Source organism: Mauremys reevesii, linkage group 11 (genome assembly GCF_016161935.1).
Source record: "Mauremys reevesii isolate NIE-2019 linkage group 11, ASM1616193v1, whole genome shotgun sequence".
In the NCBI taxonomy this organism is placed as follows: Eukaryota; Metazoa; Chordata; order Testudines; family Geoemydidae; genus Mauremys; species Mauremys reevesii.
The window spans coordinates 5,327,511-5,343,801 of record NC_052633.1 but is presented as its reverse complement, the minus strand read 5'-3'; the positions used below and the strand labels follow the sequence as shown (position 1 = coordinate 5,343,801).

Genomic DNA, 16,291 nt, shown 5'->3' with positions numbered 1-16,291 from the left:
TGTCTCCCCCCCACCCTGCTCCTGCACCCCGCTTACCCCATCTTCCATAGAGCAGGGGAGACGAGGGAGTTTCTAGGCAGTAGCTGCTGTCTCAGGTCTCAGCAAGCTGATTTAATTAACAAGGCAGTGTACCTAAGCCTGGGCTCAGCTACTTAAAGGGGAAATGCACATTTTTTTCTCTCACACAGGGTGCGTGTCTCTGTCTCCCTCCTTTCCGGCTGCCTTGTAGAATGTTGTGAGATTTAACCCTTGAGGGCTCAGCCAATTGCTAGTTCATCATTTAGCAGTAAGGCATTCCCTGGGAAATATCCCACCCTCTGACTCCTCCACCTCAACCAAGCTTCACAATCATCATCACTGTGTACCAGTATTAAATTGTTTGTTTAAAATGTATATGTGTGTGTGGGGGGGTGTTTTGTCTGGTGAAAAAAAATTCCCTGGAACCTAACCCCCTCATTTACATTAATTCTTATGGGGAAATTGGATTTGCTTAACATCGTTTCGCTTAAAGTTGCATTTTTCAGGAACAGAACTAAAACATTACATGAGGAGTTACTGTATGTTACATTGCTGCAGGGCAATAGTGAAGCTATGATGCAAACGTCATAAACCTCTTTAGAATCATAGAATATCAGGGTTGGAAGAGACCTCAGGAGTCATCTAGTCCAACCCCCTGCTCAAAGCAGAACCAACCCCAACTAAATCATCCCAGCCAGGGCTTTCTCAAGCCTGGCCTTAAAAACCTCTAAGGAAGGAGATTCCACCACCTCCCTAGGGAACCCATTCCAGTGCTTCACCACCCTCCCAGTGAAATAGTGTTTCCTAATATCCAACCTAGACCTCCCCCACTGCAACGTGAGACCATTGCTTCTTGTTCTGTCATCTGCTACCACTGAGAAGAGCCGAGCTCCATCCTCTTTGGAACCCCCTTTCAGGCAGTTGAAGGCTGCTATCAAATCCCCCCCTCACTCTTCTCTTCTGCAGACTAAATAACCCCAGTTCCCTCAGCCTCTCCACGTAAGTCATGTGCCCCAGCCCCCTGATCATTTTAGTTGCCCTCCACTGGACTCTCTCCAATTTGTCTACATCCCTCTGGGGGGGGGGGGGCAAAAACTGGATGCAATTCACCAGTGTCAAATAGAGGGGAATAATCACGTCCTTCGATCTGCTGGCAATGCTCCTACTAATACAGCCCAATATGCCATTGGTCTTCTTGGCAACAAGGGCACACTGCTGACTCATATCCAGCTTCTCATCCACTGTAACCCCCAGGTCCTTTCCTGCAGAACTGCTGCTTAGCCAGTCAGTCACCAGCCTGTAGTGATGCATGGGATTCCTTCTTCCTAAGTGCAGGACTCTGCACTTGTCTTTGTGAAACCTGGGATCGGATTTCTTTTGGCCCAATCCTCCAATTTGTCTAGGTCACTCTGGACCCTATTCCTACCCTCCAGTGTATCTACCTCTCCCTGCAGCTTAGTGTCACCTGTGAACTTGCTGAGGGTGCAATTCATCTCATCATCCAGATCATTAATAAAGAAGTTGAACAAAACTGGCCCCAGGGCCAACCCCATGGCCACTCCTCTTGATATCAGCTGCCAACTAGACATCGAACCGTTGATCACTACCTGTTGAGCCCGACCATCTAGCCAGCTTTCTATCCACCTTATAGTGCATTCACCCAATCCATACTTTTGTAACTTGCTGGCAAGAATACTGTGGGAGACCGTATCAAAAGCTTTGCTATAGTCAAGATATATCACATCCACTGCTTTCCCCTCATCCACAGAGCCAGTTATCTCATCATAGGAGGCAATCAGGTTGGTCAGGCATGACTTGCCCTTGGTGAATCCATGTTGACTGTTCCTCCTCACTTTCCTCTCCTCCAAGTGCTTCAAAATGGATTCCTTGGGGACCTGCTCCAGGATTTTTCCAGGGATTAAGGTGAGGCTGTAGTTCCCTGGATTCTCCTTCTTCCCTTTTTTTCATAGAATCATAGAACTTAAGATCAGAAGGGACCATTATGATCATCTAGTCTGACCTCCCGCAAGATGCAGGCCACAAAAGCTGACCCACCCACTCCTGAAATAATTCTCTCCCTTGACTCAGCTGTTGAAGTCCCCAAATCCTGATTTAAAGACTTCAAGTAGCAGATAATCCTCCAGCAAGCGACCCCTGCCCCATGCTGCGGAGGAAGGCGAAAAACCTCCAGGGCCACTGCCAATCTACCCTGGAGGAAAATTCCTTCCCGACCCCAAATATGGCAATCAGCTGAACCCCGAGCATGCGGGCAAGACTCTCCAGCCTGACACTCAGGAAAAAGACTTTCAATATCCCAACATTGACCCTCGGTACTAATTACCAGTGGTCGCACGTTATTGACCTATTGACTAAATCACGTTATCCTATCAAACCATTCCCTCCATAAACTTATCAAGCTTAATCTTAAAGCCAGTGAGGTCCTTCACCCCCACTGTTTCCCTCGGTAGGCTGTTCCAGTATTGCACTCCCCTGATGGTTAGAAACCTTCGTCTAATTTCAAGCCTAAACTTCCCGACTGCCAATTTATATCCATTTGTTCTCGTGTCCATATTAGTACTGAGCTGAAATAATTCCTCTCCCTCCCTGGTATTTATCCCTCTGATATATTTAAAGAGAGCAATCATATCTCCTCTCAACCTTCTTTTGGTTAAGGAAAACAAACCGAGCTCCTCAAGTCTCCTTTCATACGACAGGCTTTCCATTCCTAGGATCATTCTAGTGGCCCTTCTTTGTACCCGTTCCAGTTTGAATTCATCCTTCTTAAACATGGGAGACCAAAACTGCACACAGTACTCCAAATGAGGTCTCACCAACGCCTTGTATAACGGGACTAGCACCTCCTTATCTCTACTAGAAATACCTCGCCTAATGCATCCCAAGACCGCATTAGCTTTTTTAACGGCCACATCACATTGCCGACTCATAGTCATCCTGTGATCAACCAGGACTCCGAGGTCCTTCTCCTCTTCCGTTACTTCCAACTGGTGCGTCCCCAGCTTATAACTAAAATTCCTGTTAGTCATCCCTAAATGCATAACCTTACACTTCTCACTATTGAATTTCATCCTATTACTAATACTCCAGTTTACAAGGTCATCCAAATCTCCCTGGAGGATATCCCGATCCTTCTCCGAATTGGCAATACCTCCCAACTTCGTGTCATCCGCAAACTTTATCAGCCCACTCCTACTTTTGGTTCCGAGGTCAGTGATAAATAGATTGAATAAGATCGGACCCAAAACCGAACCTTGAGGAACTCCACTGGTAACCTCCCTCCAACCCGACAGATCACCCTTCAATACGACCCTCTGCAGTCTCCCCTTTAACCAGCTCCTTATCCACCTCTGGATTTTCATTTCGATCCCCATCTTTTCCAATTTAACCAGTAATTCTTCATGCGGTACCGTATCAAACGCCTTACTGAAATCAAGATATATTAGATCCACCGCATTTCCCTTGTCTAAAAAATCTGTTACTTTCTCAAAGAAGGAGATCAGGTTGTTTTTTTAAGGGATGAGCACTAGATTTGCCTTTTTCCAATTGTCCGGGACCTCCCCCGATCGCCATGAGTTTTCAAAGATAATGGCCAATGGCTCTGCAATCAGCCTTCAACACCCTCGGATGCATTAGATCCGGACCCATGGATGTGCATGTCCAGCTTTTCTAAATAGTCCCGAACCACTTCTTTCACCACAGAGGGCTGGTCACCCCCTTCCCATGCTGTGCTGCCCAGTGCAGCAGTCTGGGAGCTGCCTTTGTCTGTGAAGACAGAGGCAAAAAAAGCATTGAGTACTTCAGCTTTTTCCACATCCTCTGTCACTGGGTTGCCTCCCGCATTCAGTAAGGGGCCCACACTTTCCTTGACTTGCTTCTTGTTGCTAACATACCTGTAGAAACTCTTCTTGTTACCCTTCACATCCCTTGCTAGCTGCAGCTCCAATTGTGCCTTGGCCTTCCTGATTACACCCCTGCATGCTCTAGCAATATTTTTATACCCCTCCCTAGTCATCTGTCCAAATTTCCACTTCTTGTAAGCTTCCTTTTTGTGTTGAATCTCACCAAAGATTTCACTGTTAAGCCAAGCTGATCGCCTGCCAGATTTGTTATTCTTTCTGCACTTTGGGATGGTTTGTTCCTGTGCCCTCAATAAGGCTTCTTTAAAATACAGCCAGCTCTCCTGGACTCCTAGCCCCCTCATATTAGCTTCCCAGGGGATCCTGCCTATCAGTTCCCTGAGGGAGTCAAAGTCTGCTTTTCTGAAGTCCAGGGTTCATATTTTGCTGCTCTCCTTTATTCCTTTTGTCAGGATCCTGACCTCAACCATCTCATGGTCACTGCTGCCTAGGTTGCCACCCACTTCTACTTCCCCTGCCAATTCTTCCCTGTTTGTAAGCAGCAGGTCAAGAGGAGCACGGCCCCTAGTCAGTTCTTCCAGCAACTTTACAACAACACCTGTTTGATTTTGGACATTGTTTTCTATGCCCCTACATTTCAATTCTGAATCATCATACCCTGCACTGTCCTTACTTATAAATCAACCCTTAATGGTGATACCCTACAACAGTAAAAAAACACTACAGAAATCCTTCTGAAACTCAGAGGCTTCCCCTGCCTCAGAGCTTTTAGGTTTTCAAAAATGCTAAAATAATCAAGCAAGCCACAGATCAAAAATAAAGCACAATTCTTTATATCCACGACTGGAAAAACCCAATGATGGACACATTTTAATCAAGAGAGGGGGAAGTCTGCTGGAAGGTGAGCTGCCCCTTGCCACTAGCAGAGATCTCAGATGCCCACAATACCAATGCACAGAATTATAGCCCAACAAAGGGATGGGGTAGAGGAGGAGATGTCAGTAAGACAACCATAGTTTTCTTTTCCATCTGCAGACAAGTGCTTAACCAGACCAGATCTATGCTCAGGGTATACCAAAGCTGACCGTACTCTTCAACTGAAAGATTTCACATTTACCCAACTCACATATTCTTCTGCCATTAATTTGCTACTTTACTTATAAGGCTGATCATTTATTAGTTCCATACTGGAGCTTGGAAAAGAGATGACTAAGGGGGGATATGATAGAGGTCTATAAAATCATGACTGGTGTGGAGAAAGTAAATAAGGAAGTTGTTATTTACTCCTTCTCATAACACAAGAACTAGAGGTCACCAAATGAAATTAATAGGCAGCAGGTTTAGAACAAATACAAGGAAGTTCTTCTTCACACAACGCACAGTCAACCTGTGGAACTCTTCGCCTGAGGATGTTGTGAAGGCCAAGACTATAACATGATTCAAAAAAGAACTAGATAAATTCATGAAGGATAGGTCCATCAGTGGCTATTAGCCAGGATAGGCAGGGATGGTGTCCCTAGCCTGTGTTTGCCAGAAGCTGGGAATGGGTGACAGGGGATGGATCACTTGATGATTATCTGTTCTGCTCGGTCCCTCTGGGGGACTTGGCATTGGTATTGGCCACTGTCGGGAGACAGGATTCTGGGCTGGATGGACCTATGTAAGACAAGGAGAAGAGATGCAGAGCTACCAGTATAAAAAACAATCACCTCTGCTTAGAAAAGCCCATTTCCAAGACGCCTGTTAAATATGCTGCATGCCCACATGACGTGAGAGTGTTCAGATACTGAAATAACGTATGTCCGCACTTTCAGATATATTCTTAGTGCACGTTTTGTAACTTCCACTAGTGCCAATTATGCATCATTATGCACAAACATCAAGATGGAAGTATGCCTCAGACCACCCCTATTTTTTCTATTGAACTATCCTTAACTCCATTACCAAACAGCACTATGGCTGGTAATAAACAAACTTCATTTCCTGTAAAACCACTCAAATAAAGACCCTCCTGGGAAACACGCCTATGTGCTGAACCATATTTACTGAAACGTCTCAGGACCCCTTAGGGATCACTGAATTTATCTCATTTAGCAACAAGAAAAACCAGGACCATCATGTCCAAAATGCAAACTAGGTTAGTAAATGGGATAAACATAAGCCATATATGAACATCTGCTACAACCGGTCTTCAGGAACAACTGATCTAATGTGCATTTGCTCACAGACTGAACTCAATTACAATGTGCATACGTGTCTAAAGACCTTACAGCACATCAAAAACCTAGACAGTTCAAGTGGCATTCAGAAGAGACAGATAACCTTTCAGCTCACTTGTGCACTAGGATAGCCTACAGAATAAAAAATCCTTGAAGGACCATAGCAAAGAAAGGCAAGCAGAGCAAACCTTGTAGTCCTGGGACACTGATCTGAATGCCATCACTGGCAGAATCATTCTCCTTCAAATCCTTTATGGCGTAAAGGAAATGGGGGTAGAAAATGCAGTTTAGGGCCTGCAATACCTAAACAGCCAGTGGTTTGCAGATCAATCACAGAATCATAGAATATCAGGGTTGGAAGGGACCTCAGGAGGTCATCTAGTCACACCCCCTGCTCAAAGCAGGACCAATCCACAACTAAATCAACTAAATGTTTAGAAAGAAGTGGGGCCATCGCTCCTCACACAGCAAGCAATTCTCTCCCACAGGCACATGCATCAGCATGAGAATGGCCACTCCGAACAGACTAATGATTCACCCAGGCCAGTATCCTGTTCATCCCAAGGCCTAACTGCATCATCAGAAGGAGGCTAAAAACCCTGAAATATACATAGCTATGTGGAACTGCTCCAGGACTTAAAATAGCACATCCTGGAACTCATAGAATAACTGTCTGTCTCTGGAGATCTATAACTAGCATTTCATTTCAGTGGCCACTGGGAAGGCTGAAGGCATCCATGAAGCATGGGTAGTATCAGATATACGGTCTAGCATATATTTTAGGTGGGTGTCTGACAGCATTTGGACAATTTGTAGCCAGCTCATCCCTAGTTTCTCTGCTTACCTGCCAAAGGTTACATTAGATTCAATACCGTTCCCCTTTCCAAATGAGCCTGGAAACACGTCAGTCTGACGCAGGGGTTGCTGTGAAGAGAAGGCGTGTGCATGTATGTGCATGTGTATTTCTTATATATATGAAACACACACACACACACACACCCATGGAAAGGAGCAGGAACACGGCAGAACATCTTTTGGGTGAATTTCTACTGAAGACGGGCCTGAGTCACACAGCTCACACCTGGATCTGAGCCTGCCCAGTGTCCAACGGGTGTTTGGATGCGAGCCAGTCTCTATTCCTTAGTCTACCTGCTAAGCCTAGGAAAGCTGATCATCTGTTTAGTAATTTTTAACTTGTTCAAATAGTTGTACAGTTTCCGTTGCACAGGGTCTGTATGTATTACTGCCACAGGCTACGGCTACACGGCCCTGCACTTAGAGCTACAAGCACACACTAGCACACTGCACTGCAACTCTGCCACGTGGGTGCTGCAGGGTGTGAACCAAAAGGTACCTAGTTCTCATAAATGAAGTCCCCTTTGAGCAAATAAGTTAATGTGAACCAGGTACCTTTTAGTTTATGCTTGCAGCATCCACACAGGGGACTTACAGTGCAGCACGCTAGTGCAATCTGCAATTCATACCCCCACAGTATGACCTCCGGGGCCATGGAGACAAGCCATTAGATCTCAGATGCCGTCTCCACTCCATTTATAGGGCTCTAGCCCCACATCCTCAACGTGGATGTCCTTTTATCTTCATTACTTCCATCCGGGATTCAGTTATGCCATATGAGACTACATGAAATGCCTGTATCGTAGTGAAGGCTATAGCTCCCAGCTGTTTGATTCTGACACATATTGCAGAAGGTAGCTGCAACAGCTCTCGGATGCCCAGGTCTGAGAGTCACCTCGTTCCTCACCCCTGCCTCAAGGGAGAGGGAGCCTCGCTTGTGCTTCTCCGGGTGCCAGCTTCCTGACACCTAGAGCCCGTTAGCCACCCAAGCCCTCTCCTCAGGACTAGGCCAGCCCTTACTTTGCCTGGCAGGGTAACAGAACATGCTCTCTAGAGACTACACTTAACAGACTAACAATTGTGTTAACTTACAATGCTAAATTTACGTGCCCAAGAGACAGGCTGACAGAAAACCTGTTTTTCAACTCTGCCCTGATACAGACTTTAAAACATATTCCCAATATGCATAGAGAGATACTGGGTATGGAGTACTGGGTATGTATCGGTTAACAGGCAAAACCACTAACAAAATGTTCGGAATTATTAGGAAAGGGAAAGATAAGAAGACAGAAAATATCATAATGCTGCTATATATATCCATGGTGCACCCACACTCATAGACTCATAGAATCTCCGGGTTGGAAGGGACCTCAGGAGGTCATCTAGTCCAACCCCCTGCTCAAAGCAGGGCCAATCCTTGAATACTGCATGCAGATATTGTCGCCTCATCTCAAGAAAGATGTATTAGAATTGGAAAAGGTACAGAGAAGTGCAACAAAAATGATTAGGGGACTGGAGCAGCTTCCGTATGAGGAGAGATTAAAAAGACTGGGACTTTTCAGCTTGGAAAAGAGATGACTAAGGGGGGGTATGACAGAGATCTATAAAATCATGACTGGCATGGAGAAAGTGAATAAGGAAGTGTTATTTATTCATTCACATAACACAAGAACCAAGGGTCACCCATTGAAATTAATAGGCAGTAGGTTGAAAAACTAACAAAAGGAAGTACTTCTTCACAGAACACACAGTGAACCTGTGGAACTAGTTGCCAAGGGATATTGTGAAGGCCAAAAGTATAACTGGGTTCAAAAAAGAACGAGATAAGTTCCTGGAGGATAGGCCCATCAATGGCTATTGGCCAAGATGGTCAGGGATGCAATTCCATAGTTTGGGTGTCCCTAGCCTCTGACTACCAGAAGCTGGGAATGGGCAACAGAAGATGGATCACTTGATGATTGCCTGTTCCGCTCAGTCCGTCAGAAGCCAGAATACTGGGCTAGAAGGACCACTGGTCTAAACCAGACGTGGGCAAACTACAGCCCACAGGACCATCCTGCCCAGCCCCTGAGCTCCCGGCCAGGGAGCCTAGTCCCTGGCCCCTCCCCCACTGTCCTCCCACCCCCGTAGCCACATGGGTCTAGCTCTGGCCTGCCGCTCCCACTGGGCAGCGTGGGGAGTGCAGCTGGCTCTGGCCGGGTGTCATGGCTGCGAGCTCCTGCTGCTGGTAAGGGGACAGGGAGCAGGAGGGTGGGGGGGTTGGGTAAGGGAGCGAGGGGTCTTGGGGGGCAGTCAGGGAGGAGGGGGTGGTTGGATGCGGTGGAGGCTCGGGGGTCAGTCAGGGGATGAGGAACAGGGAGGGTTGGGAGTAGGAGTCCCAGGGTAGGGGGCCTGTCAGGGGGTGGGGATGTGGACCGGGGTCGGGAAGGCAGTCAGGGGACAGGGAGGATTGGATAAGGGGGTGGGATCCCGGGGGGGCAGTTCGGGGCAGGGGGTCCCGGGAGGGGGTCGTCAGGGGACAAGGAGCAGAGGGCAGTTGGATAGGGGGTGGGAGTCCCGGGGGCGCTGTGGATAGGGGTCGGGGCAGTCAGGGGACAGGGGTTTGGATGGGGGCAGGGGTCCTGGGAGGGGTAGTCATGGGACAAGGAGCAGAGGGCAGTTGGATAGGGGGTGGGAGTCCCGAGGGGGCTGTGGATAGGGGTCAGGGCAGTCAGGGGACAGGGGGGTTGGATAGGGGGCGGGGGTCCTGGGAGGGGGCAGTCAGGGGACAAGGAGCAGGGGGGGTTGGATGGGTTGGGGGTTCTGAGGTGGGCAATCAGGGGGCTGGAAGTGGGAGGGGATGGATACGGGGCGGGGGCCAGGCTGTTTGGGGGCCAGCCTTCCCTACCCGGCCCACCATACAGTTGCGCAACCCCGATGTGGCCCTCGGGCCAAAAAGTTTGCCCACCCCTGGTCTAAACCCAGTATGGCCGTTCTTATCTGCACGTACATTTCACTATGGTATTAATGATCAGCATGACCCTGGCTTTTATTTCAGACCTCCCATGACATTCTTTGATGAAGCAGAATCAGGATATTCATCCCCTTGCCAGGCGGCACTGAAGGGTTCCTTGGTCACAGTAGTAAGAGAAACATAAGAATCTCAATCGACTAAATTCACCCAAAGCAACGTTACTAGCTGACCTGGTCACTGTCTAAGTACCAATGTGAGGGCAACTGACGAATGAAAGGCTTTACCTAGGAACATGGTGGACACTCCATCACTTGTAGTCTTTAAGTCAAGACTGGATAGCTTTCAGAAAGAATGCTGGAGCTCAGACAGATCCTATGGGTGTGATACAGAGTTCACTGGGCAAGTGCTATGCAGGAAGTCAAACTAGATGGCCCCATCCGGCATTGACATCTATGGAAGTTGTTTGCCAAGAGGCAATGCTCCCCGCTCTACGTGTGCGCCTTCCTTCTGTGAACCGTTTCCTATTCTGGCCAGGAAGCCTGGCTGCTAACACAACCAGAGGAGGAACACGCTGCAGGGAAGGCAGAGGACTGGGAGCCAGGGGCCCAAGGACGCCGAGCTCCTTAGAGGACTGTGGCCTTGCACGCTATCCCTACTCCTGTGTGTCACACTGGACCAAGGCCCAAATCTGTTGACCTGTGGATCTGAGTCCTGGGATGGGGCCTCTGCTCCAGCGTGCTGAGCTATTCCCAGAGGAAGTTGTTTCCGAAGGCCATAAATAATTTGTCAATGCGATGTTCCAGCTCCTGCGCTGGCTTCCCAACTCACTTATGTTGGGGGGTGCTGAAGTCAGCTATTATTCTTTTTCCAGTAGATTGCGTTGCTTCCCTGCTCTCTCATTCCACCTTAACCACCCCTGCTCTAATGCTGGGGCTGCTAGCAGACACCCTAGGATTTGTGCACACACAGACTCCAGTTCATGCTCCTCCACCCAAAATTGCTTCCAACAGGCCGAGCAAGACACCAACTTAAAGTAAAAGCAGTTTTCTTGTTGTTGGGGCTTTTGATGAAGGATGTGAACAGAAAGCTCTTTAAAGTAACCCACGCATTGGTATTTAATCTGTTAATATTATTAAGCATTCATATTATGGCAGTGCGGAGAAGCCCCAAACATTCTGTGCTTCCTGCTTGATCCCAGAGTGTGTTCGCTTTTCCTTAGGGAAGTGATTATAGAAGCAGATCTACAAAACTGAGGCCCCGCTCCTGCAAGGAGCTCCACACAGACCGAGCCCTGCGCCCACACACAGCCCCACTATAGCTTGCAGCATGCTGCAGAATTTGAGTTTGACGGAACAAGACCACGCAGGGTGAACTGGAGAGTTTATGGAAAAAGATGCTCAGCTGCTTTGACAGACTAAAGGGGACGCAGCCAACTTAAAAAAACCTGATGCTTTGGTCTCAAAGTGTTTTACCTTCAATTGTTAAAAGCAGCTGCTAAGATTGTTGTTACTGTAGGGAGAGAGACCAGAGAAAACTATTTCCTTTCTCAGTGACTGTGGGGCTGGCTTAGCTGCAGTGCAGCGCTGCAGCAACACACACAAACAGCCTGCTGCTGCTGCTTGCTACAAGCGCCAGTGTGTCAAAGCCCCAGCGCCAGGAGAGGGGTGGGGGGTGGGAGGCTGGAGAGTTTTCTGGCGCTGCTGGCTTTGGCTACAGCAGCACTTCAAAGCGCTGCCGCAGCGCTTTGAAATGCAAGTGTAGCCAAAGCCTCAGTGTGTCTCAGCCCTTTGTGTCCAGCCAGTGTCACAGTTTGCCCTAGACCAGTGATGCTCAGACTGCGGCTTGGGAGCCTCAAGTGGCTCTTTAAAGCACATGATAGTAAAACCCTGGGTGATTTAATTATTAGCCAATCAGGATACTTTCACTATGTTATTACCAATTGTAGAAGCCTTGGTCAGTCATTTTGCTGTGAGAATTCAGACACACACACACACACACACACGTGCGTAAATGAAACAATGAATTCACACTGCAGTGGCTCTTTGGGGTGATGCTGATAGCTAACTTGGCTCCTGAACCACTGAGGTCTGATTATCGCTGCCTTTCACAGAGCAACAAGGGGGAAGAGAGTGTTCTAAATACAGGAAGCTCTGACTGTAAACGCACAAGGCAGCCGCGGCACCAGGAGCTGTGCTCGGCTAAAGTCACCATTTTCAAGTTGCTAGTGACCCTTTCAAGGCATGCAAACCCCACAATGGAAGGCTCTGTCCCATGGCACCTGCCAGAACTGCTCCAGCCTGAAGGACTGGCCAGGGAGAGAGCAGTATTGAAGGGCTGAAGCAGGCGGTGGCACTGGCACCCCGCTGGAAGGAAGTTCTCTCTGCTCTGCTTGGAAAGAACTTCACTGCAGAGGCCAAAGCACTAAGACCTTGCCTGCACTGGAAAGGGGACCTGATTCCAGCTGTTACTATGGCTGTAACTGTGCAGGCATGCCATGCAAGCAAGGAGAGCCAGGACTAAAACTGGGGAGTTCATGCTGGTCCCTATCAGGGCAACCTTCCCCTTTGCAAACTGCAGCTTTCCGCGCCTTCATGCAAGGGCTGCACAATGCGGCTAGAGTGGTGGTGGGATGGGGACTGCCTAGAAGAGTTGGAAGGAGCAAAAGGCTTCCCGGGGGGGGGAGATCATTCAGGCTGCCGCTGCTCATTCACTCCCTGAGCAGCAGAACTAGCCAGGTCCCCCCCCCCCAGGGCAAGAGAAAGGCTGCAGAGCAGAGCGTGTGCTGAATTTCCCCTCTAGCTGGAGGATATAAGCTGTTTGCAGGCCTGATGAATGGGACACCGTCTGCAAGCCCCAAGGGAAAGGAAAGGCCTAGAAATGGAGGGGGGAGGTGCTTTCCGTCTCTCCAGTGGAGCCCAGCCTGCACCTGGCTTGGGCGGGAGTCTCTAGCAGATCATCTTTTCCCTGAGGCTTGTTTTCTTTAAAGCTCCTAGCCACAAACAGAAGCCCTGATAGTGGGGAGCCCAGTACATAGCTAAAGGTTGGTTTTGGTCTCTTCATATCAAAACAGAGATCATTAAAGCTGGTCTGCAACAGGTTAAAAACCGAATCAGCTAGTCTTAAACAACATCACATGGCTACTCCCATTGCAAGCCTGGGGAATGCTCTGCCCTCAGATGCATACTGAGTGCACTCACCTTAAAATGCAAATTGTTTACCAATACTTATCTTAAAAAACAACAAAACCTTAAGCCTGTGCCTGCCTCATCTGCCGCTAAGAGCTCTGTGCGTGACATTTTGCGGCAGTCTGCTCCACAATCTTTCCTCAAGCAGGAGTTTGATACCTTTATCTCATCCACCTTGTCTCTGTAATGAAGGTTTATCAGTCATGCAGTATAGCCTGCCTGATTCTTCTTTTCTCTGCATGTGGTAGGTAGTATCTTGATGCGCACAAGTAAGAGCAATACGCAGTTTACTTCTGTAATCTAGCATTGTAACAAGAGACTAGTAGGGATTGTTCATTTCAGAGGGAAGACAAACCTTTACTTTATTACTAGTCATATTACAGTATTATCCTTTTTTATTCAGAGAGGTTTAGTATTGTGGTGCTTAGTCTTCTTTCAGTTATACTTTGCTTTGGGAACATTGGACGTTCACATTATTCCTTCATCGGGTCAATTTTCTAATGCATTTTTCCCTCTACTGTATGAGATTACCTCTGTCAGGTATTCGTTTGGAAGAGAGTCACCATGTGTGTCCTGGTGAATGGTGGGCTGTACTTTCTCTTGGAATGATACCCTAACTTGGGCAACTTGCATAAAGAAAATCTGCCATCCCAAAATGCCTTTACTTTGACTTATTACATAGGAGAAAGAAAGCAAATCTCTGCCTGACCTCTGTAAACCTCCGTCCCTTTGCCCTAACATGTTAACCTCAGAGTAAGCAAACTGACATGGTAGCCTTTTAAGTAGCTTTAGGATTGTTCCTCTTATCTACCACCAGTGTTAAGAAGTCCCTCCCTCCTCCATACAAGTCTGTGCTTCACTTAATAAAACCTGCACTTCTGTTGCTAGAACAAATCACTCCCACACAGGTATGGTGCACAAGTACTTTTCAACCTTATAAAGCCAAACAATACTTCACACTTAACGCACAAAAGAACTTAAGTATGCAGAGCCCATGTCTAAACAGTCGTGCAGATGTACAATATTTAAGTCCACACTATTCCACTTGAGAATAGGCAAAGCTATAAAAAGGGATCACAAATCTGACACTCACCACATGTGTAAAACAGTACACGAGGTATTCTCAACACATACAGTCTGAAATGTCCATTTAACAGATTCAGCAAAGCCCTTCAAAAGCTGTAAGGATTACGATGACTCAACAAAATAATGAAGGTGCAACGCCCCCTAATCAGCTCCATTCTCATACTGGGGAAAGCTGAAAAATACAAAAGTGGGCAAACTCTGCATTTCCAGAGCAGCCTTCTGCAGCTACAACCCAGACATCTCACAGCCTGCTACCTCCATCCCATGTCCCATCTCTGACAATCATTAACACTTATTAACAGACACCATCAATGGAGCAGCGTGCCAATGGCTAAGACAGAGAGAGACGAGGCGGGGGAGAGAAGATCTTTCGTTAGACCAACTTCTGTTGGTGCCAGCCAAGCTTTGGAGCCACACAGAGCTCTCCTTCCAGTCTGGCTAAAAAAGCGACTGTGGCCAGGCATCAGCTGTACAATAATCTATCGGAATGACGGTCTCTATTACACCACACGGGTACACTGATTTATATACTAGCCTGTGGCAAAACAAACATGCAAAACCATAGTTGACAATGTGTGACAAAGACGGGGGTGGGGGGGTGAGGGAATCTTTTACTGGACCAAGTTTTGTTGGTGAGAAAGAGAAGCTTCGGCGCCTCCAAAGAAGACGAGCTCTGGGGGGCTCCGAAGCCCCCTCTCACACCCCCACTGCTGCTCTAACGTTACTAATGGAGAGATGACGGGAACATCGCACCCTGAACACGGCTCTTAGCTGAAGCAGCAAATCGCTGACCTCCCCCCGGGCGGAGCGCGCTGCAGGGACCTGCCTCGCCTGCCCCCAGGAGCGATCATCCTGCGGGAGCACAAGGCAGGGAGCTGGAGACATGGGGGCGGGAGCTGGGGGGGCTGGCGCACCCCGGCTTGTTCAGTGCCCCCCCCCATCGTTCCAACGGCCCTGCCTGCAAACCCGCTGCCGGGGCGAGGGGGCTGCGGCCGGGGCTCTGCAGCCCGGCCCGGCCCGGCCCCGGGGGCAGCCGCAGCTCCGAGCCCCCCGCGGCGGGCGGGCGGGGCGCCCCTCGCCCTCTCCTGGCCCCGAGCGGGGTGGGCCGAGCCCGCTGCCCGCTGCCCGCCCGCGGGGAGCCGCGACCCTCGCAGCGCGCTCCGGCCAGCCCCGCTCCCAGTCCCACGTGGATCGCCCGCCGCCCGCCCGCTCCTACCTCGCTCCGGGGCCGCCGCCGCCGCCAGCAGCTGGAGGCAGAGCCCGAGCAGGAGCCGCCGCGAGGGACACCTGCAAGAGGGGAGAGGTTAGCACCGCACCGCACCGCCCCGGGCCGGCCCCGCTCCGCGCCCCCCGCCCGGCCCCGCTCACCTGGCGCGCATGGCGGGGCTCGGCGCTGCGGCTGCGGCTCCGGCCGGGCTGCTCGGCGAGTGGCTCGGGCAGGGCAGCGCGGGGAGGCGGCCGCGCGGTCCTAGCGCCGCCTCCGCCAGGCGTCCCGCCCCCTGGGACCCGGGTGCCCGGCCAGCCCCCAGCTCCTCGAGCCCGGCCCCCCGCAGGCTCCTTCCGCCGGCTGGCCGCTCCCACGCGTGTCCCCCCGCGCCGAACCAGCCCGGCCTCCCGGGCTTCCCTCCGCCCTGCGGCTAAGGGGGCCCTGGGCATGATCCCCCCGCCCCAGCGCCTCCAGGCTAGGGGCTCAGAGGAGCCGGCCCAGGAGTCTCACTGCTGGTAGCGGGTGGGCACCGCTGCTGTAACGCGAGAGGTGTGGCCCTGGGGAGAAAGCCAGCGAGGGTCCCTGCGGGCAGCTGGGAGCGCCTATCCGTGGGGACCCGGCCAGGGGTCTGTGTCCAGAGCCGCCTGGGGGGAGGAGAGGAGGCGGAGAGGAGAGAGCTGCTTTTGGAGAGCATAGGTGGGCTGGCTAGAACGCAAACACGCCTCGGGAGCCCAGAAGACACCTTAGCTGGACTGTCCAGAGATTGGGATGCTACTGCAGCAGGGTCAAGGGGAACATGCCTAGACTGACAGACCGTCTCTGTGAAAGCTGCTCAGCCTTTCCTGGTCCTTGGGGGATGTATGGCGGTGCTGGGGGAATGGGAGCTGATATGG

At 50.0% G+C, this 16,291-nt stretch overlaps 1 protein-coding gene across 1 annotated transcript in view; it reads right to left on the bottom strand.

Annotated features, from left to right (window-relative positions):
- COL18A1 (collagen type XVIII alpha 1 chain) overlaps positions 1–15,671 on the bottom strand; it is a 269,164-nt gene extending 253,493 nt beyond the window's left edge. The window contains exons 1-2 of the mRNA XM_039494504.1: positions 15,560–15,671; positions 15,408–15,478 (exon numbers count right to left, since the gene is read on the bottom strand). Of these exons, the coding sequence (XP_039350438.1) occupies positions 15,408–15,478; positions 15,560–15,570 (82 nt within the window). The 5' untranslated portion in view covers positions 15,571–15,671. The remainder of the gene's footprint in view (positions 1–15,407; positions 15,479–15,559) is intronic.
- Positions 15,672–16,291: the final 620 nt, after the last annotated feature.